The sequence below is a fragment of the Esox lucius genome, chromosome 11 (genome assembly GCF_011004845.1).
Source record: "Esox lucius isolate fEsoLuc1 chromosome 11, fEsoLuc1.pri, whole genome shotgun sequence".
Classification (NCBI taxonomy): domain Eukaryota; kingdom Metazoa; phylum Chordata; class Actinopteri; order Esociformes; family Esocidae; genus Esox; species Esox lucius.
The window spans coordinates 51,757,405-51,778,441 of record NC_047579.1 but is presented as its reverse complement, the minus strand read 5'-3'; the positions used below and the strand labels follow the sequence as shown (position 1 = coordinate 51,778,441).

The 21,037-nt window shown below is 42.2% G+C and overlaps 1 protein-coding gene across 3 annotated transcripts; it reads left to right on the top strand.

Moving 5' to 3' along the window:
* The first annotated feature begins 6,966 nt into the window (after window positions 1–6,966).
* Window positions 6,967–19,713, top strand: prpsap2 (phosphoribosyl pyrophosphate synthetase-associated protein 2). 3 transcript variants are annotated; one of them, XM_029123736.2, is made up of 11 exons: window positions 6,967–7,084; window positions 9,760–9,920; window positions 10,235–10,287; window positions 10,648–10,714; window positions 11,847–12,019; window positions 12,327–12,442; window positions 13,214–13,269; window positions 14,099–14,247; window positions 15,127–15,197; window positions 16,944–17,090; window positions 17,248–19,713. In XM_029123736.2, the coding sequence occupies exons 2-11, from the start codon at window positions 9,838–9,840 to the stop codon at window positions 17,404–17,406; spliced, it is 1,074 nt and encodes a 357-aa protein (XP_028979569.1). In that variant the 5' UTR covers window positions 6,967–7,084; window positions 9,760–9,837; the 3' UTR covers window positions 17,407–19,713. The 3 variants fall into 3 exon arrangements, with proteins under 3 accessions (XP_028979569.1, XP_028979570.1, XP_028979568.1); XM_029123737.2 differs by lacking the exon at window positions 6,967–7,084 and having other exon boundaries at window positions 9,821–10,287; window positions 11,949–12,019; XM_029123735.2 differs by lacking the exon at window positions 6,967–7,084 and having other exon boundaries at window positions 9,821–10,287.
* The last annotated feature ends 1,324 nt before the right edge of the window (window positions 19,714–21,037 follow it).

Here is a 21,037-nt window from a genome sequence, read left to right as displayed (position 1 = left end):
TAGGTTCCTATTGTAATTCTTCAATATTCCTGCTGTTGATTTCCCTGCTGATCCACACTGAGTTGAACCTGCTGCCTCACTACAGTTTTTTATACTCGCTTGGATCCGTTTCTCAATACTCAGGTCACTTTCTCAAAACTCTTCACCCAGTTCTCCTCACCCACTTTCTGCTTGGCACAGCAGCTGATTTCCCATCCAAAATACACTAAAACGTCTCAAATCAACTCAATGTTTCATAACACTAACAAAGGTTGCAACCCAACAAGGGGCACTGTCACTCATCAACCAATTACCTAAAAAAGCACTAACCACAGGTAGAATTACAGGGTTCTCTGTTGTAAAATGTCTTTACAAAACAAGAATGACACCTCTCTAGAATTCACTGCAGTATACTGTATGTCACAAGAATGAATCAGATGTGATGCAATACACTTCAATATGTTTAATGTCATTTTTTGGCATTGAGTAATTCCAGCTTACAATAATTTGTGTATACTGTAAACCATCTACAGATTCAGATACAGTAACAATGCAAGTCAATCCTGTCTTCTGTGTTTGGCCACAGGTTCTCATCCACATCACATCTTATGTCGTCTTGGGCAATACACCTAGGAAACATTCTTCTGGCGTGCCTGGTCCATCCCTGGCAATCTCCTGCAGATATGTCCAGGCATCCAGTTTTCACTGCGTCCAGGAGAGACATTTGATCATCTCATCTGAGTCTACAGCTCTTTATCTTCCTCTCAGTCGTCTTCCACCACTCATTCATTCTCCTCTCCCTCTCCCAGACACTCTTCTTCCTCGATCAGCCATTTCTCTATCTCTGGCTGGGTCCATGTTTGCATTACAGTACAAAATGATTCCTAAGATGTCCCCTTCTATATAAATGGTCATAAAATTGAAAGACTAACATCTGGGCAGGTGTTCAGTTACAATGGGAATCAGTTGAGGTTGGTCTAATCGTTTTGATAGTATTTTATTTTTAAGATTTGGAACATATTTCGATACAGTATTGCTGTGGAAATGTAGCAAATTGTTGTGTTATTACATTTTGTGCTACTTCAGGTTTTGAAAATAATATGTAAACATGTACAAATTGGCCTGTAGGTACATAGAGTTTTGCTGGTGGTTGTGTCTGAGTGAGAAAATAATTAATGTAATTTGAAAGATGTAGTCATTGAATGCATTTTGTGCCAAAGCAATGAAAAATGATCCACAGTTTAGACCATGTGGACTGCTGTTGTGCTCACTGTGTGAAGAGTTTTGAAAAGGTGACGTAAACATTGAAAAATGGGTCCTAGCGATTGTAAACGTTTAAACTGTCAACAATTGTGCCTCAGATTTGATCTTAAAGTATGGCTCTATGCATTCTTTGTATTTCTCCTGGAGCTACTCCGCCACCACACACCTGACCCCCACTTCCCTTCCCGTTGCTTGGTCCGATCTCGCCAATAACAACTCACAGCTCTTTTATTCATGAATAAGGACTAATTGCTGATTGAACAATTGTGGGTAGAAGTGTTTTAAATGACCAGAGGATGTTCACATTCAAGGGAGTAGTTTGTGTTAGCAGTGAGCAAATGTTTTGTCAGGATTTACTCAATTTTCTGAATAAAGAGCTGTTTTGCTAGAAATTTACTTGGCATTTGTATTGTGTGTGAGAACTATGAAAAATGACTAACAGTTTTGGATGAAAATAATACTGCTGTGCTCATTAGGTTTTGATAGAGATCAACTGGACCCCATTAAAAGTGTCTCAGGGATCAAGAAAAAGTGTATTCATTTATTTATTAATTTGAATACCCCTTATATTCTACTGAAGCACAGGAGGCACAAAACATAATTAGTATGTGAGTATAGTAACCTGTGCTAAATCATGATAAGTGAGGAAATGTTGCTGTCCTCACTTTTATAAATTCATAATTAGGCTTGGGGTTAAGGTTAATTAAGGTTACAGATTAAGGGGTTATGAGTTTTAATAAAGTTTAGGGATCGGTTAAAGCATTAAGGAATTTGTTTATGGTGAGGCTTAGGAGTTAGAGTTACGTTCATATTTAGTTTTTTGGGGTTAAGGTTAGGTTTAGGATTAAGGTCTGGGTTAAAAAAATATAGTTAAACATGCATTTATGTGTGTGTTTGTGTGTGAGATTGTGTCGGTGTGTCTCTGGTGTGTGTGTTTGTGTGTTAGTATGTGTGATATTGTGTCTGTGTGTCTCCGGTGTGTGTGTGTTTGTGTGTTAGTATGTGTGAGATTGTGTCTGTGTGTCTCTGGTGTGTGTGTTAGTATGTGTGAGATTGTGTCTGTGTGTCTCTGGTGTGTGTGTTTGTCTCTTCCCCATCCACGCTGTCACGTGACATGTCATTTGGTGGGTCTTTTAAATTGTGATTTTGTAGTTGGAGTAATTGGAGTGGTTGTGTGGTCATGACTCTGCACATTAACGTGCGTGGCTGTGGGTTTGTGCCGTATGGTGAGGTCAGCCCAACACTACAGGAAGGAAATCTGCCAGGCCACCGGGGCATCTATTCCACACGGTAATGCCGAAAGACCGCAAAGGTCATCAGATCTCAGCAACCCGGGCCTCGGCCTGTTGACCCTGCACACACACTGACACTAAACACACAATGCAGCAAAATCACTCACAGCACAGCACAATCACTCACAGCACAGCACAATCACTAACAGCACAGCACAATCACTCACACTCACAGCACAATCACTCACACTCACAGCTGGCTCTGTCATTGGGAGACCAGAGTTTGAATCCCGCTCTTGGATTGGCCTAAGGGGTGCCAATCGGAGCAATTCCAGTGGACGGGCACCCAGGGGTCGGAGGTTAGGAATCAGAAAAGAGTAATTACTCCTCACGGCAGACCTGTGAGCTCAATCGTGGTAGAAGTCATGCGAGTACGTTCCTCCCATCGCATAAGGATTCCGGTGTTGGCTGCCTGGTTGAGAGCGCTCAGAGGACACATATCTCGACATCGAGTCTGCCGGGAGTTGCAGTGATGAAGGGGGCCCTGAATTAAGCTGAATTTTCTATGATGAAGTTGGGGAGGAGTAATATATATTTAATAAGCAGAAAGGGAATAATACTGAGGAACACTTAAGTACATTTCCTAAAATAAAAATTTCACAATTTTCTGTGAAAGGACAGCATTGCGTCACATAGAACGTGATTATCTACCGCTCAGAGGGACTGATAGCATTTGTGAGTTGTGTACTAAATCTAACTCACCACAGCACTGAAGGTGGGAGCAAACAGTGAAGGTCAGGAATGTTTAAAATGACCAAGCATGGAAATGCACTTTTATAAACAACGCGTTATTATCCTCCTACAGAATATACATTTAAACATTTTAAATCATTATCGTATTAGAGGAGATTCATTTCAAACAAGTTGACGGAGCCTTGTTTAAAATGAAGGTGCCTAGAGTAGGTCACCTCATTAAAATCATTTGTAGATGTTTTCTGCACCTGGATAAACTTCTGCGACGGTGTATGCGTGTATGGGTGTTCTTGTGTCTGTGAGTGTGTGTTTCTGTGTGTGTGTGTGTGTGTGTAAGTGTGTATGTGAGTGTGTGTGTGTAAGTGTGTATGTGAGTGTGTGAGTGTGTGGGCCACAGAGAGCATGAGTCTTCTATCTGCCTACACACAGAGTGTTACATCCATCACTGCATCTAGAATAGAAGTGAGCCTCACAGCGAAGGGATATCGGTTGTGGAAGCAGGAAGCAGGGAATGTACCGTTGTTTGCAGGCTTTAGAATTCTATTTTCAAATGATCTTTGTCAGATAAATCACATCACGTTAATTTAATGAAAAGAAATGACATAAATATGTATTTTACACACTTATTTTCCTCAGCCTCTGTTCAACACAGAGATGCTGAGTCTGGTTGGGGTGAACATTTCCAGGTGCTCTCCCATTCACAGCCCTGATTTAAAAGGGGGCAGGATTATGGTTTTCACAACATCAGTGTAACAATAAAAGAAAAACTAAATTTCTAACCAAATGCAACCTAAAATGTAATGTCTAAACCAAACACTAAATGTAATTCTAGTCCTAACCCCAACTTTTACCTTTAAACCTTAACACTTGAAACAGGGGCTGGAAAAATTTTAGCAAAAATGTTCTGATTAAACCACAGTTTTGGGACAAATGTATCCTTGTTAGAAAAAGTCAAAGACACACACACACACACACAGACACACACACACACACACACACACACACAGACACACACACACAGACCAGCATGTGTGCTCCCATTGGGCGGGAAGGGTTAGTCACTCTCCCCAGACTGCCGTCTGAGCTGCTGTTAGATTTCACACCAAACAACCTCTCAGTGTTACTACACAACACAGAGGTGACACACACACACACACACACACACAGGTGACACACACTCCACAGACACCACACAAGTGACACTCATACACACAACACACACAAACCCACACACGCCACACACAAACACACACGCCACAAACACGCCACTCCTCCATTGGCACCCCAGGCTGTGGCATAATGAGTGGGACCAAATTAACATCACGGTGAAACAACCCTCCTTTCAGGGAAACCTCTAAACCTAACCACTCTACCCGCTAACCCCTAGCTCTAACCCTATTCCGATCCTGCTACCTTCATTCTTTTAACCTGCCATGTTAACTGTCCTAACCTTCATTGCTAATTATCTCAAATGTCTACAGTAATTCTTTTACCACATTAATTATATTAACCTGTTAGTGCTACGTTCATTCTCCTACCCTGCTACTTCATTCTCCTAACCGACTACTTAATTATTTAACCTGATAGTGCTACATTCATTCTAAAATGCTATGCTAATTCTATTAACCTGCTATTGAATCTGCTAAAAAACTATTTTCTTGAATTAGGTAAATCAGGGGAAATAGATGAGTGGGTGACAGTTGATTTTTTTTAACTTAACCTTAATTTAATTTAATCAGGTAAGATGAGGTAAGTCTCATTCTCAGTGATGACCTGGGCAAATGCCTTCATTTGAAAGAAAAGAGAATACACAGAACAGCATACAAATTTGGACAAAAGTGTCATGCTTATGGATCATTTTAAATTAATTCAGGCACTCTAATGGTGTGAGCCTTCAAGCCAAATACACATTTTCTAAATCTGGACATTCTGTAACCCTGGCCCATTCAGGATGTTTGGGGGGCATGTAGGTTCCAGGCATGTTGGATGTTATTAACGCCCTGTTGTAGGGTGAAAAGCATAGTATTCGGTGACAAATCAGTAGTATACATAACAGTGTAGACGAAGAAAAGGTTGATGAGCGAGTTACCGGCCTCAAGCTAATCGTTATGATTATACACAGATTAAGGTCGACCCAAGAATTGAACTTTAAGGAACACATGTAGATACAGCCAGAGGTAGGTCACACAACACAATCAGGAGAATTGAGTCAATCATGTTAATTGAGTCAGACTACCATAGCGAGACAGACTACCACAGTGAGACAGACTACCACAGTGAGACAGACAACCACAGTGAGACAGACTACCACAGTGAGACAAACTACCACAGCGAGACAGACTACTGCAGTGAGACAGACTACCACAGCGAAACAGACTACTGCAGTGAGACAGACTACCACAGCGAAACAGACTACTGCAGTGAGACAGACTACCACAGTGAGACAGACTACCACATTGAGACAGAATACCGCAGTGAAACAGACTACCACAGTGAGAAAGACTACCACAGCGAGACAGACTACCGCAGCGAGACAGACTACCATAGTGAGACAGACTACAGCAGCGAGACAGACTATCGCAACGAGACAGACTACCACAGCGAGACAGACTACCGCAGCAAGACAGACTTCCACAGTGAGACAGACTACTGCAGCAAGACAGACTACCACAGTGAGACAGACTACCACAGCAAGACAGACAACTACAGCGAGACAGACAATTGCCCCGGCCCGACATCCTCAAATGCCTGAAGTGGATTTGGTGGTTCTGATCCAAAACCTTGAATGGACTAGACAGCTCTGCCTTGAGACAACAGTGACCTCTAGTGTACAGCTGTGGAACATGCTCTCAGGATCCTCTGTGACAATTTTCTGATGTTATCTACCTGGATTTCACCTGTGAAAACATATAGAAATGGAATTAATAGAACATGTATCTCCAAAAAGGTCAGTGACTTGTCCTTTCTGTTCATTGAAGGTGAGCATTTGGCCATGAAAATCAGTTACAATGCGCAGAACTCCATTCAGGTCAACAGCCTGGAGAGCATGGTTTGTGACGGTTTCTCAAGGCAATTGTTCGGTTGTGCAAACCCACAATTTCATCAACTGTCCAATTATCTATTCTCCATTTTGACAGCAACCAACTGGCAGCAATTTTTCTAGAAATGCATAGTTCACTAACAAAAGCTACATTGACATTTATCCCCAATTTAATCCCATTGCAAATAATTTTGTAATGACACTGTACCCTTTTTTAGTTTTTCATAACCGTAACATTATTTACCTTAAAATGTTGACATTTCACTACATTATGCCTTTGGGGACAGGGGTGTCATTGGACGTGACGCCATACCCAAAATGATGTAACGTCTACTGAACCAGCTGTTTACTGTCACATTTAGAAAATAAACGAATAACCAGCACACTCTAGACCAACGTTTCAACAGGAGGAACGATTTAAAAGGGAATCCTTTGAAGAACTCCTAAGAAATCCCAAGGAAACAAATCAGGCTCAAGAACGGTGTAAATAAGTCAAACGTTCCCTTAACCCTCATTTGAGTGTTTCAATTATTTACATCTAAACAGCTTTGTGGTATAATAAATACGTTCTAAATTTGATTCCAGAAACATCTGCAAAGACCATATCTGACATTGAAATGACAGGACACGTGATTCCGTCTCCCCAACTCACAGCAAGCACGTCCGTTGGGTGAAATCATCCGTCGGAACTCCTGCTCTGTAATTGGTCGGAACGCCTGTCCATCAGACTCAGTGGGCCGGGAGGAACAGGTTGTAAGATACAGGCTTTTGAATCAACCAAGAGGATAAATAACGGTTACACTACAAACACAAACTGGTGGGTATAGAATGATCAGTCCGTGGTGTTTCAGTGTTGTGTTCTTGCGATTTAAGCGTTGTATTTTGTTGTGTTTACCGAAACCCAGTGGCAAAAACATATCTGCCCATCCGTCCTGTTTATCAGTAGACGTTGCGCCCATCTAGGATAGGAAAGCGCGCATGTTGTATCCCTAGCGCGCTGTGTGATGCAATGTTTTATTAACGGAACTAACTCTGCGCCCTGTTTTCTCCAGCCTTTACTAGGTTATTACGAGTACAGCTAATTATTGTAATGCTTTCATTCTGAGCTGTCCGTTATGACGACGTCGTTACGATGAAGTTGCGTTGTTACGACGGCGTGCTTCTGGTTGATATAATGCTTCTGATTGTGGAACCGCTAATGTTATTATCGATAAATCACATATATCTAGTTTATTACGCCGTGTCGTCATCAGTAAGCTACGTGTCACGAATAACACCCTAAAAACTTAGGACAAGCAATGCAGAACGTCGTGTTGTTGTGTATCTTATGTTGCCGTCGCTTATGGCAAGCTGTATGGCACGGAGTTTCGACAAACACGTTTTGGAAGCAGAATTAGGATTGGTTTACAGGAGATTTGTCCTGGTTTAGTGATTATCCTTACCGTACCCATAAAGTTAACCATTACCCAAAGCGTTTTTAAATTGCAAATTAAATTGTGTCACTTCAGAGTACTGATATAAGCTCAGCCTCCTCCATTGAGTCAACCAGTCACATACATTTCTGTCTTCAAAGCAAAAGGAAGGAGATCCAAGGCTAGAGTGAAACTCTGAACGATATGGCTTCAAGAAGTATTCAGACCCCTTCTACATTTTTTTGTTTTATACTTTAATTCTAAAAAGGCCATCATTTCATACACAGTACTCCACAATGAAAAAACAAAATTTTAGAGATATTGCAATTTATTTAATATTTGAAATATGTTATAGTTATGTATTTGGACACTTTGCCACAACACATCCTTGAGATGTCTTTAGAAATTGATTGGAGTCCACCTGTGGTAAATGTTATCAATTTGACATGGATTAGAAAAGCACACACCTGTCTATATAAGGTCCAACACTCCAGAGTACATGTCAGAGCAAAAACCAAGACCGGAGGTCCATTATACTGTCAATCAAATCTGCCAACTCTGGGTGGGCTCCATCTTTGGGAAAATAAAGTTTGAAACCACCAAGACTCTTCCTAGAGCTAGTCATTCGGCCAAACTAGTAATTAGCCAAGAAGAGCCTTGGTTAGGGAGGTGACTCTAAAATAGCTTCAGTTTCTCTGCAGAGATGGGAGAACCTTCCCGAAGGACAACCATCTCTGTAGTTCTCCATCAATCAGGCCTTTATGGTAGAGTGGTTGGATGGATGCCACTCCTGAATAAAATGTATTTGACATGCTGTCTGGAGTTTGTCAAACAATGTTCTGATGAGACCAAAACTATTAGCTCTGAATGCCCAGTGCTATGTCTGGCAAAAACAAGCTACTGCTCATCACCTGGCAAATACCAACCCTACAGTGAATCAGTGAGAGCATCATGCTATGGGGATGCTTCTCAACAGCAGCAACTGCAAGACTGGTCAGAATTGTGGGAAGAATGAACAGCCCAAAATACAGAGAGGAGATTAATACAGGAATATATACGTATTTGTCATCAAGTCATCAGCAGTAATGTCTACCTATGCAACTGGAGTATCAATGCATTTGTACATCACTGGGGCAATAATGTCTCTGGGGCCCTGGAGTAATAATATCTCTCTTGTCAACTGGAGTAATAATGTTTCCCTTGGCCACTGGAATAGTAATATCTCTCTATGTCAACTGGAGTAATAATGTTTTCCTTGGTCACTGGAATAGTAATATCTCTCTATTTCAACTGGAGTAATAATGTTTCCCTTGGTCACAGGAATAGTAATATCTCTCTATGTCAACTGGAGTAATAATGTTTCCCTTGGTCACTGGAATAGTAATATCTCTCTATGTCAACTGGAGTAATAATGTTTCCCTTGGTCACAGGAATAGTAATATCTCTCTATTTCAACTGGAGTAATAATGTTTCCCTTGGTCACAGGAATAGTAATATCTCTCTATGTCAACTGGAGTAATAATGTTTCCCTTGGTCACTGGAATAGTAATATCTCTCTATGTCAACTGGAGTAATAATGTTTCCCTTGGTCACTGGAATAGTAATATCTCTCTATGTCAACTGGAGTAATAATGTTTCCCTTGGTCACTGGAATAGTAATATCTCTCTATGTCAACTGGAGTAATAATGTTTCCCTTGGTCACTGGAATAGTAATATCTCTCTATGTGACTCGGGTTGGAATGCCAACAGTTTGTTTGACTAAGCCAACATCGACCACAGTGTGTGGTTTTCAATGGGAGGCTAGTGATGCAGAGTGAAAAGGACAGCCTGGTTGGTTAAAGTGATAGTAGTACTGTGGTTGATCGCTATTGACATCACTATTGACATCACTATTGACATCACTATTGACACTAGTTTTCAATTTGGGACTCAAATCAAGAAGAAGTCACTGACTGTCTGCCTTTTGTTTTAGTTTGCGTGATTGATTGATTAAATGGTTGTCTGCCCTTCCTAGGAAGTGTAGTGCAGTGTGGGTCGACCGACTGCTTGGTTAACTGTTTACCACCGATTCCTCTGTAGGAAGGACTGAGCGCAGCCTGGGTGCCCAGGGACAGGCTGTCTGACGCTGGGGACCGGGGTGGTCGCCCCCCGCCAGAGATGAATCACACCAAGGGAGGCCTGCTGATCTTCACTGCCAACTCACACCCATCCTCTAGGGAGCTCAGCAAGAGGATCGCAGAGTCAGAACACACACACACACACACACACAAACACACACATACACTCAGAGAAACTCACAATGGCACACAGACATTCTCAGAGTCAGTACACACACACACACCCACACACACATACACAGACACACACAGAAACTCACGTTGGCATACACAGACTCTCACTGTCTCTGCTCCCTTGTAGTTGGCTTTCTCCTCTTTTCTCCCATGTCAGTGGCCTTCCCCTCTTTGCTCTCTTCTCACAGAATGTCTCCTCTGCTCTCTTTTCATTGGCTGTCTACCCTCAGCTCTCTTCTCATTGGTTATGTCTCCATTTGCAGGCGTCTAGGGGTGGAGCTTGGGAAGGTGCAGGTGTACCAGGAAGACAACAGAGGTGAGACTCTGACCCTTGCCGATCCTGCCTGTGACTTCTGTAAATGACGCTGATAGAAACGACTCTGACCTTACCCCCAACCCTAGTCCCTAACCCCTAAACCTACCCCATAACACCTACTTCTACACCCTACCCCCCTCAACTTACTTCCTAGTCCCTAGTCTTCCTCAGCTCCATATCCTCTCATTAATACCAGGGACCTCATTTATCTGTCAAGTCTAATCACATGGCATAGACCACGTTTGTCCAGCAGTGTGCAATGAACATTTGCTGGAGAGTAGTCATGCATTGGCGCACAGCTTGTCCAAGGTAGCCTGGTCTTCAGTTTTTTTTTTCATGTTCTTGCTTCTCTCTTAATAGAAACGCGTGTTCAGATCCAGGAGTCAGTTCGAGGCAAAGATGTCTTCATCATCCAGACAATGTCTAAGTATGATTACACACACCTTTCCCTTAATGTCTGTTATTGAGAATATTTCATAGTTACTTCACTGATTTAACATTTTCCAAGTCTTGAGGTCCTTAAGTAATTAGGTTCTGATGTCCCCAAGTCATCAGGTTCTGATGTACCCAAGTCATCAGGTTTTGCTGTCTCCAAGTTCTGATGTTGTAAGTTTCTGATGTCACCTAGTGGTCAGGTTCCAATGTCCCCAAGTCTTCAGGTCCTAATGTCCCCAAGTCGTCAAGTTCTGATGTCATCAAGTCACAAAGTCGTCAGATTCTTTATGTTGCCACATTGTCATGTTCTAATGTCCCCAAGTCATCAGGTTCTGATGTTGCCAAGTCAACAGATTTTGATGTCCCCAGGTTCTCATGTTCTGATGTTGTAAGGTTCTGATGTCGCCAAGTCTGCAGACTCTGATGTAGCCAAGTTGTCAAGTTCTGATGTCACCAAGTCAACAGAATCTGATGTAGCCAAATTGTCATGTTCTAATGTCCCCAAGTTGTCAGATTCTGATGTCGCCAAGTTGTCAGATTCTGATGTCGCCAAGTTGTCATGTTCTAATGTCCCCAAGTTGACAGGTTCTGATGTTGCCAAGTCACTAAGTCACAAATCACACTTTCTCTCTACATTCAATTACTTTTCAATGTGAAGGTTTTATTAGCAAGTGGAACATTTGTTTAGATTGCCAAAGCAAGTGGAAAATAATAAAGATATATTAAATAATATGTGAACAGAAAAATACACAGTTTCAAAAGGATAAAGGCATTTCAATTCTTATAATAGTACATAAACAGTGTTTTAACTATATGCAAATAATTAGTAAAGCATTGTTGCCAAAGGTACAGAAGTCCAGAGACATTTAAATATGATTGACTCAATCTTTTTTTTTCCTTAGTTGTTCAAACAAGTTTGTCTAACAAATAAGTCTGTCTAATTAGGCCTCATTTTTATGCAGCACCGTTATACAAAGGACAATTAGGTATAATGTTGGTAATTCGTTATGTTTAAAATGTTTAGTGATCCACTTGTTGCCATTTTCACCAATCTAGTCCAGCTCCATTTCCAGCAAATTTTCTGTGCAGTGTGCACATCTCTCTCTCTACCTCTGTCTCTTTAGGGACGTGAACACTACCATAATGGAGTTGTTGATCATGGTGTACGCATGCAGGACGTCCTGTGCCAGGAGCATCACAGGGGTGCTTCCTTATTTCCCCTACAGTAAACAGTGCAAAATGAGGAAGAGGGGATCCATTGTCACTAAGCTGCTGGCCTCCATGATGTGTAAAGCAGGTGAGGTTACAGGCAACCTTTATTTTCATGAACGATTTTCACTCAATTGAAGGTTAGATTGAGTTTTTGAGAGCAAGTTCTTGTTCGGGCTGTTTCTTTTCATTGGGAGCTTCCACAGCACTTGGGCTGAATGCTTATATAAATTTTTATTTTTATTACAAATAGTTACCAACGTGAAGCCAATGTAACCTTACAGTATACTGCTAAACTATACTATGTTGAACATGTGCAGTCACTGCAGACAAAGTATACTGTAAACACATTTTCCCAGGTAACCCGTGATCATATCATGTGTTTCTTTGTGTAGGTCTGAGCCATCTCATCACGATGGACCTTCATCAGAAGGAGATTCAGGGTTTCTTTAACATCCCAGTTGACAACCTGAGAGCTTCACCCTTCTTACTGCAGTACATACAGGAGGAGGTAAAACTACACTATCCACTGAACCCTCCTACAGCAGTACATACAGGAGGAGGTAAAACTACACTATCCACTGAACCCTCCTACAGCAGTACATACAGGAGGAGGTAAAACTACACTATCCACTGAACCCTTCTACTGCAGTACATACAGGAGGAGGTAAAACTACACTATCCACTGAACCCTCCTACTGCAGTACATACAGGAGGAGGTAAAACTACACTATCCACTGAACCCTTCTACTGCAGTACATACAGGAGGAGGTAAAACTACACTATCCACTGAACCCTCCTACTGCAGTACATACAGGAGGAGGTAAAACTACACTATCCACTGAACCCTCCTACTGCAGTACATACAGGAGGAGGTAAAACTACACTATCCACTGAACCCTTCTTACTGCAGTACATACAGGAGGAGGTAAAACTACACTATCCACTGAACCCTCCTACTGCAGTACATACAGGAGGAGGTAAAACTACACTATCCACTGAACCCTTCTTACTGCAGTACATACAGGAGGAGGTAAAACTACACTATCCACTGAACCCTCCTACAGCAGTACATACAGGAGGAGGTAAAACTACACTATCCACTGAACCCTTCTTACTGCAGTACATACAGGAGGAGGTAAAACTACATTATCCACTGAACCCTCCTACTGCAGTACATACAGGAGGATTTACTGCTACACTACCCACCGCCCTGTCTTATGGCAGTACATACAGTATTTGTTTATCTATTTTATTGATTTCTAGTTCTCTGTGTCTGCAGATTCCTGATTACAGAAATGCAGTGATCGTGGCCAAATCTCCAGCCTCTGCTAAAAGGTATATTTGTGCAGAGCCTTGGTCCAGTGGGGAAACTCCCAGGTGAAGACTAGGGTTTGGTTTGGGCCTGGAGGTTATAGAGGGCAGCTGAGTTTCAGATGATGGCCTGGAGGGTAGCTGAGTTTCAGATTGGTTCGGAAGGATGTAGATGGTAGCTTAGGTATGTTAGGGTCTGGAGGATGTAGATGATAGCTGAGGTATGTTAGGGTCTGGAGGTTGTAGATGACAGCTGAGGTATGTTAGGGTCTGGAGGTTGTAGATGGTAGCTGAGGTATGTTAGGGTCTGGAGGTTGTAGATGGTAGCTGAGGTATGTTAGGGTCTGGAGGTTGTAGATGGTAGCTGAGGTATGTTAGGGTCTAGAGGTTGTAGATGGTAGCTGAGGTATGTTAGGGTCTGGAGGTTGTAGATGGTAGCTGAGGTATGTTAGGGTCTAGAGGTTGTAGATGGTAGCTGAGGTATGATAGGGTCTGGAGGTTGTAGATGGTAGCTGAGGTATGTTAGGGTCTGGAGGTTGTAGATGGTAGCTGAGGTATGATAGGGTCTGGAGGTTGTAGATGGTAGCTGAGGTATGTTAGGGTCTAGAGGTTGTAGATGGTAGCTGAGGTATGATAGGGTCTGGAGGTTGTAGATGGTAGCTGAGGTATGTTAGGGTCTTGAGGTTGTAGATTGTGGTGTCATCCCAGGAGTGGCTGGTGTGGTGCTGAACTGGGTGGATGGGTAGGATGTCAGGCCTGCTTCTTAGAAAAGTAGATTAGTTTGGATGAGCTGATTTTAAAATTGTGTTTTGTATGTATGTATTTGTGTGTGTGTGTGTGTGTGTATGTGTAGGGCCCAGTCGTTTGCGGAAAGGTTGCGTCTTGGTATTGCAGTGATTCATGGGGAGGCCCAGGATGCTGAGTCAGACCTTGTGGATGGACGACACTCCCCCCCCACTGTCAAGACCACTGGAGCCATTCACCCCAGCATGGAGATACCCTGTAATACACACACACCCCAGCATGGAGATACCCTGTAATACACACACACACACCCCAGCATGGAGATACCCTGTAATACACACACACACACCCCAGCATGGAGATACCCTGTAATACACACACACACACCCCAGCATGGAGATACCCTGTAATACACACACACACACCCCAGCATGGAGATACCCTGTAATACACACACACACCCCAGCATGGAGATACCCTGTAATACACACACACACTCCCCAGCATGGAGATACCCTGTAATACACACACACACACACCCCAGCATGGAGATACCCTGTAATACACACACACACCCCAGCATGGAGATACCCTGTAATACACACACACACACACCCCAGCATGGAGATACCCTGTAATACACACACACACACACCCCAGCATGGAGATACCCTGTAATACACACACACACACACCCCAGCATGGAGATACCCTGTAATACACACACTTTAGTCTTTAGTAACCTCTTGCATGTTACAGTCTTTAGTGTCCTCCTGTGTGTTACAGTCTTTAGTGTCCTCCTGTGTGTTACAGTCTTTAGTGTCCTCCTGCGTGTTACAGTCTTTATTGTCCTCCTGCGTGTTACAGTCTTTATTTTCCTCCTGTGTGTTACAGTCTTTATTGTCCTCCAGTGTGTTACAGTCTTTATTGTCCTCCAGTGTGTTACAGTCTTTATTGTCCTCCAATGTGTTACAGTCTTTATTGTCCTCCAGTGTGTTACAGTCTTTATTTTCCTCCTGTGTGTTACAGTCTTTATTGTCCTCCTGTGTGTTACAGTCTTTATTGTCCTCCAGTGTGTTACAGTCTTTATTGTCCTCCTGTGTGTTACAGTCTTTATTGTCCTCCTGTGTGTTACAGTGTTGATCCCAAAAGAGAAGCCTCCCATCACGGTGGTTGGAGACGTAGGAGGACGAATCGCCATCATAGTGGTGAGTTAAACAATGAATTCACGTTAAAAATCCTATTGTCCCTAAACCTAACTTCACCCCCAGTACCTCAAATCACCAACCTAAACTCATAAACCAACCTAAACTCATGAACCTAACTCTTAACCTAACTCATAAACCTAACTCATTAACCTTACTCATAAACCTAACTCTTAACCTAACTCTTAACCTAAACGTTAATGCCTAACCTTAATATTAGGCAGCAAGTGAACATTCTGTCCTCTGAGTTGATGTGTTAGAAGCAGGAAAAACAGACAAGTGTAAGGATCTGAGAGACTTTGACAAGGGCCAAATTGTGATGGCTAGACGACTGGGTCGGAGCATCTCCAAAACTGCAGCCCTTGTGGGGTGTTCCCAGTCTGCAGTGGTCAGTACCTATCAAAAGTGGTTCAAGGAAGGAAAAGCAGTGAACTGGCAACAGGACCAAGGCTCATTGATGCACGTGGGAGTGAAGGCTGGCCTGTGTGGTCCGATCCAATAGATGAGCTACTGTAACTCAAATTGCTGAAAAAGTTAATGCTGGTACTGATAGAAAGGTGTCAGAACACACAGTGCATCACAGTTTGTTGCGTATGGGGCTGCGTAGCTTCAGCCCAGTCAGGGTGCCCATGCTGACCCCTGTCCACTGCAGAAAGCACCTACAATGGGCATGTGAGCATCAGAACTGGACCACGGACCAATGGAAGAAGGAGGCCTGGTCTGATGAATCATGTTTCCATTTACATCATGTGGATGGCTGGGTGCGTGTGCGTCGCTTACCTGGAGAACACATGGCACCAGGATGCACTATGGGAAGGAGGCAAGCCGGCGGAGGCAGTGTGATGCTTTGGGCAATGTTCTGCTGGGAAACCTTGGGTCCTGCCATTCATGTGGATGTTACTTTGACATGTACCACCTACCTGAGCATTGTTGCAGACCATGTGCACCCTTTCATGGCAAAGGTATTCCCTGATGGCATTTGCCCCCAGGATAATGCACCCTGCCACAAAGCAAAAATGGTTCAGGAATGGTTTGAGGAACACAACATTGTACTTCTCCCTTTACAGAACATTGCAAACTGGCTCCAACCAGAATAGAAAGAGAAGTGGGTGGTCGCAGTGAACAACTGAGCAAGCGGACAAATACATCAGAGTGTCTAGTTTAAGAAACAGACACCTCACAGGTGCTCAACTACTGACAGATAACTGGCAGCTTCATTAAATTGGACCCAAAACACCAGTGTCTCCAGTGTCAAGAGTGAAGAGGCGACTTGGGAATGCTGCTTCAGCCGTTTCAGCTGCTATAGTCATTTCCAACATTAACAATGTCTACACCGTATTTTGATCAATTCGATGTTATTTTAATGGACAAAAAATAGCTTTTCCTTCAAAGATCCAAATGTCTAAGTGACCAAACATTTAAATGGTAGTGCGCATATACAGCTCTGGAAAAAAATAAGAGACCACTGCACCTTTTTCTTTTTTTCCCAAAAAAGTTGAAATGGGAAGTTCTGAGTGAGGAACAGATGCTTTCAATTTGTAGTGGTCCCTTAATTTGAACCTTTCTGTTCCTCACTCAAAACCTTATTTTTCGACTTTTTTTTGGAAAGGAAAGAGAAAGGTGCAGTGGTCTCTTAATTTTTTCCAGAGCTTTATATATATATACACACACACACACACACACACTTTGACGTCCTCTCAGTTCTTGGTATTTCCTCAGAGATGTATGGCTGTGTGTGTCCCGCTCCAGGATGACATCATTGATGATGTCGATAGTTTCCTGGCGGCGGCCGAGACATTGAAGGAGCGCGGAGCGTACAAGATCTTCATCATGGCAACGCATGGCATCCTGTCCTCTGATGCACCAAGGCTCATAGAGGAGTCACCCATCCACCAGGTGCTTAGTGTGTTAACGTTGTGTGTGTGTGTGTAGTGTGTTAACGTTGTGTGTGTGTGTAGATGGTGGAGGCCAACACTATTCCTCATGAGCTCCAGAAGCTGCCATGTGTGCATTAACCGTGTGTGTGTGTGTGTGTGTGTGTGTGTGTGTGTAGGTGGTGGTAACCAACACTATTCCACACGAGCTCCAGAAGCTCCAGTGCCCTAAGATCCAGACAGTTGACATCAGCATGATCCTCTCCGAGGCCATCAGACGCATCCACAACGGAGAGAGTATGAGCTACCTGTTTGCAAACATAGGGGTTGACGACTAAAGACACACCTGAAGAGTATGCAAACACTAACATAACGCAAACTGAACACACACACACAAACCCACTCTGGTTGTTGTCACTGGTTCTACGATATTACCATTCCTGGCTGTAGACTTGTCGCTCTCCCTTTTCAATCTTGCCATCTCTCCTTCTTTCAATCTCTCCATCAACATCTTATCATCTATGGAAATGAATCATGTGTAAATATTTTTATTACATATGAATATCCCCCACCCAGTGCCTTCAATTATCACATTCTCAACTTACCTAGCTAGCTAACTAACTAACTACTTAGCATGGACTTTTACCTTGTGCTTTTGAAGTTTTAACTATAATTAGTATGGTTGTTATAGTAACTTTGGTTGTTATAGTAACATGGTCATGGACAATCCAGTCCATAGGTTTTTTAATATTGATACCAGTTTAGTTTTTTTGGCTACCAGCTTTAATTTGAGGGTATCTTCATCCATATTGGATGCATTTAGAAATAAAAGCATGTTTTGTTTTCAGCCCTCCCATTTAAAACATTTGCATTGGCTTCACAGCTGTCCTTCATTAGGCAGGTGTGTTGGTTGGCATCATTAGTGCACAATGTCTAGTTTTAATTCTAGGCTTTGCATTTGCTGTCAGTTGTTGATGTTTGACAACACAAGGACCAAAGAAGTGTCAATGCAAGTCAAGCTGTCCGTTATGATGTCGATAAATAAATGAATAGTGTAATCATCAGGTGTGCCAAAATCCACTGTGTGGTATATTAATAGAGAAAGTACTGGTAAACTCAGCAATGCCAAACAAATAACCTTTAAAGTGGCTGACCAAATAATGTTTACCATAATGAATAGAATACAAACAAAGAAACTGCCACGACAGTTAAGAAACACTCTCCAGGAGGTGGGTGTGGATGTATCAGCAGCCACTACCATTCTTTCAAGACTTCGCCTGGCAAATTACGGCAGCTTGACAGCAAGGTGCAAAAACACTAATTAGCCTCAAGAACAGGATGGTCTAAAAAATACCAAAATGTTTGGGGACATATGTGATAGCATTAGAAATGTCACCAAAGTGATAGCATGAGAAATATCACCAAAGTGATAGCATGAGAAATGTGTGGAGAAAAGTAAATTGGTTGACATACCAACTGATATGGTGATGTGTTTTGGGCTTGAATGGCTGCCACTGGAACTGTCTCACTTATCTTCATTGATGATGATTCATTTGGAAGCTTAGAGAAACATCTCAGATCCAACAAAAGATTTATTTCACAGCACTTGCAGCAGGACAATGACCCCAAAAATACTGTAAACAACCATCTGTAAACAATCTGTTTTTCAGTCAAAATGTTGGATGTCCTGGCCAGAAACCTGACCTAAATCAAAATGTTCCTGCTGAAGACAGGAATGAAGGCAAACATGCCCAGAAACAGTCAGTGATCGAATGCAAAGGTTTTACCACCAAGTACTGAATATGATGACTTTAGACTTGAAGTTAACTTGAAGTTAATTTGTTCAGTAATTTTTGGTACCCTGAAAAAGGGGGAGGGGGCAGCTTATGTATGAAAAGGGTTGTAATTCCAATAAGGTTTCACAATTTATTGATTTAAATACCCTCAAATTTAAGCTGACAGCCTGCATGTTAACCACTTAATCTTGTTTCATTCAAATCCCGTGTGCTGGAGTATAAACCTCTCACACGTCAACTGCCTCTGTGTCCTTGATCCGCAGCACTGCAGTGTTTTGGGAACACCATATTGTTGTGTCTTAACTGTTTTCCCTAACCTGGACACGTCATGAAATCCCACTGAACACGACTTCTTTCTTGTCATCCTTCGATCTTGTCTCATCTCAAAAGTCTTCTATTTCTGTCCGTGATTCTTTCTCATTGGTGTGAAGTGTCTGAAAGGATAATGACAACATTTGAGTGTTTTTTTTTTAGCGCTAGTCTGTAGAGACTGTTGCCATGGTGACACTTGAAATGTATCAGTTGAATCAGGAAGTTAAGCTCTAGAACAGGGATGTTTAAACTTTTTGGCTCAAGTGCCACACTGGCATTTAAACATTTTTACGGAGGGCCACAAATTTTTTGTTAGATTGTTTATCAAACTTGATTTGCAGGACAGAATAGGGCAGTTATTAAGATTATGATGGTGATAATGATGATTGTGATGATGACAGTGATGATGGTGTTTATGATGATGATTATGCCGGTAATGAAGCAAATGTTTGTTATGGTACTTAATGTTACAAGCTTTTGTATTTATTGTATTTTCTGCACTGAAAGAAAAGTATTAAATTACAGATATGCTATGTTTTTTCCTTGTGATCTGCATTAATCTGACATTTCATTGTCGTCAGATGGGAGTTTTGCCATGTGTTTTGGATGTTCTGACACAAGATGGGTAGTACCACTGGTGTCCAGCAGATGGCAACACTGTGTACATGGTGTAACACCAGATTGGCGACCAGGGTGGGAGTTGTGGTGGTCGTCCACAACATGATGTGCTATGAACATCTATTCATAGTTCTTAAATACACCCTTTTCAATCATCTCTTTCCCCTCACCTCTTTCTCTGCTCTCACCCCTCTTCCTCATCCCTCTCCCCTTGTTCTTCTTTCTCTAATCTCCCTCATCACTCATCTCTCCTCCACTCCCAACAGGAAATGCTGTGTCAGCACTGCCTGGCCCATCTCCTGCAGGGGGCAGTATAACAGCTGATACAACCCTGTGTGTTACATGATAAATAGGCTGTAAAAGGAGCATTGTTAAGCAGCCTGTTTCTTCAGATAGGGAGACATTTCTCTCGATAATATTCAGTCATACATTACTATATTATGTATACGCTCTGTGAGAGCCCGGGAGTCAGTTTAATTAAGTGGGCCACACCCCAGCTCAACGAGTTTAATTAAGTGGGATCTATCAGGCAATTCATGTTAGCATTTCAACCGTCTTCTTAAGCAATGAATAGTATTAGCTAATTTTAGCTAACCACACAGATCTTACATGTACCTGCTGTTTGTAGTTTTCGGAGAGTAGACAGCTAAAAGGAAGATAAGACTTGAGACAACTTGACCACCCTCTCAATTAGATAGTGACACAGGTAGATGAAGACAGGAAAACCCGAAGAAATTATTGGAGGAACATACCGAATGAAGGTGCTTCCATACAGGTGTTCTGCATGATACAATTAAGCAATTAACATCCTATCATGCTCTGTGGCATGTATTAAAATGCTGAGCACACCCAGTTGACCTCGATTTTGGAACAAGATGACAAGAGAAAAGGAACTAAGTTACTTATGGTTCATTATCATTGGGTCTCTTCTAGGATGACAATGCCTCCATCCACACGACATGAGGGGTCACTGAATGGTTTGATGAGTAGGAAGACTGAGCACCTAAGGGAGATTTTGGACCAGTGTCAGACAGCTCTCTCCACCACCACCATCAAAACACCAAATGAGGGAATTTATTTTGTTAGAATGATGTTTCATTCCTCCATTAGAGTTCCAGATACTTATATGACAAGGCACATTGAAGTAGTTCTGGTGGCTCGTGGCCCAACACCTTAATGAGACACTGTTGTTTTTCCCTTTAATTTGTCAACTGTATGTATATTAATGTTTTTCAAATGTGTC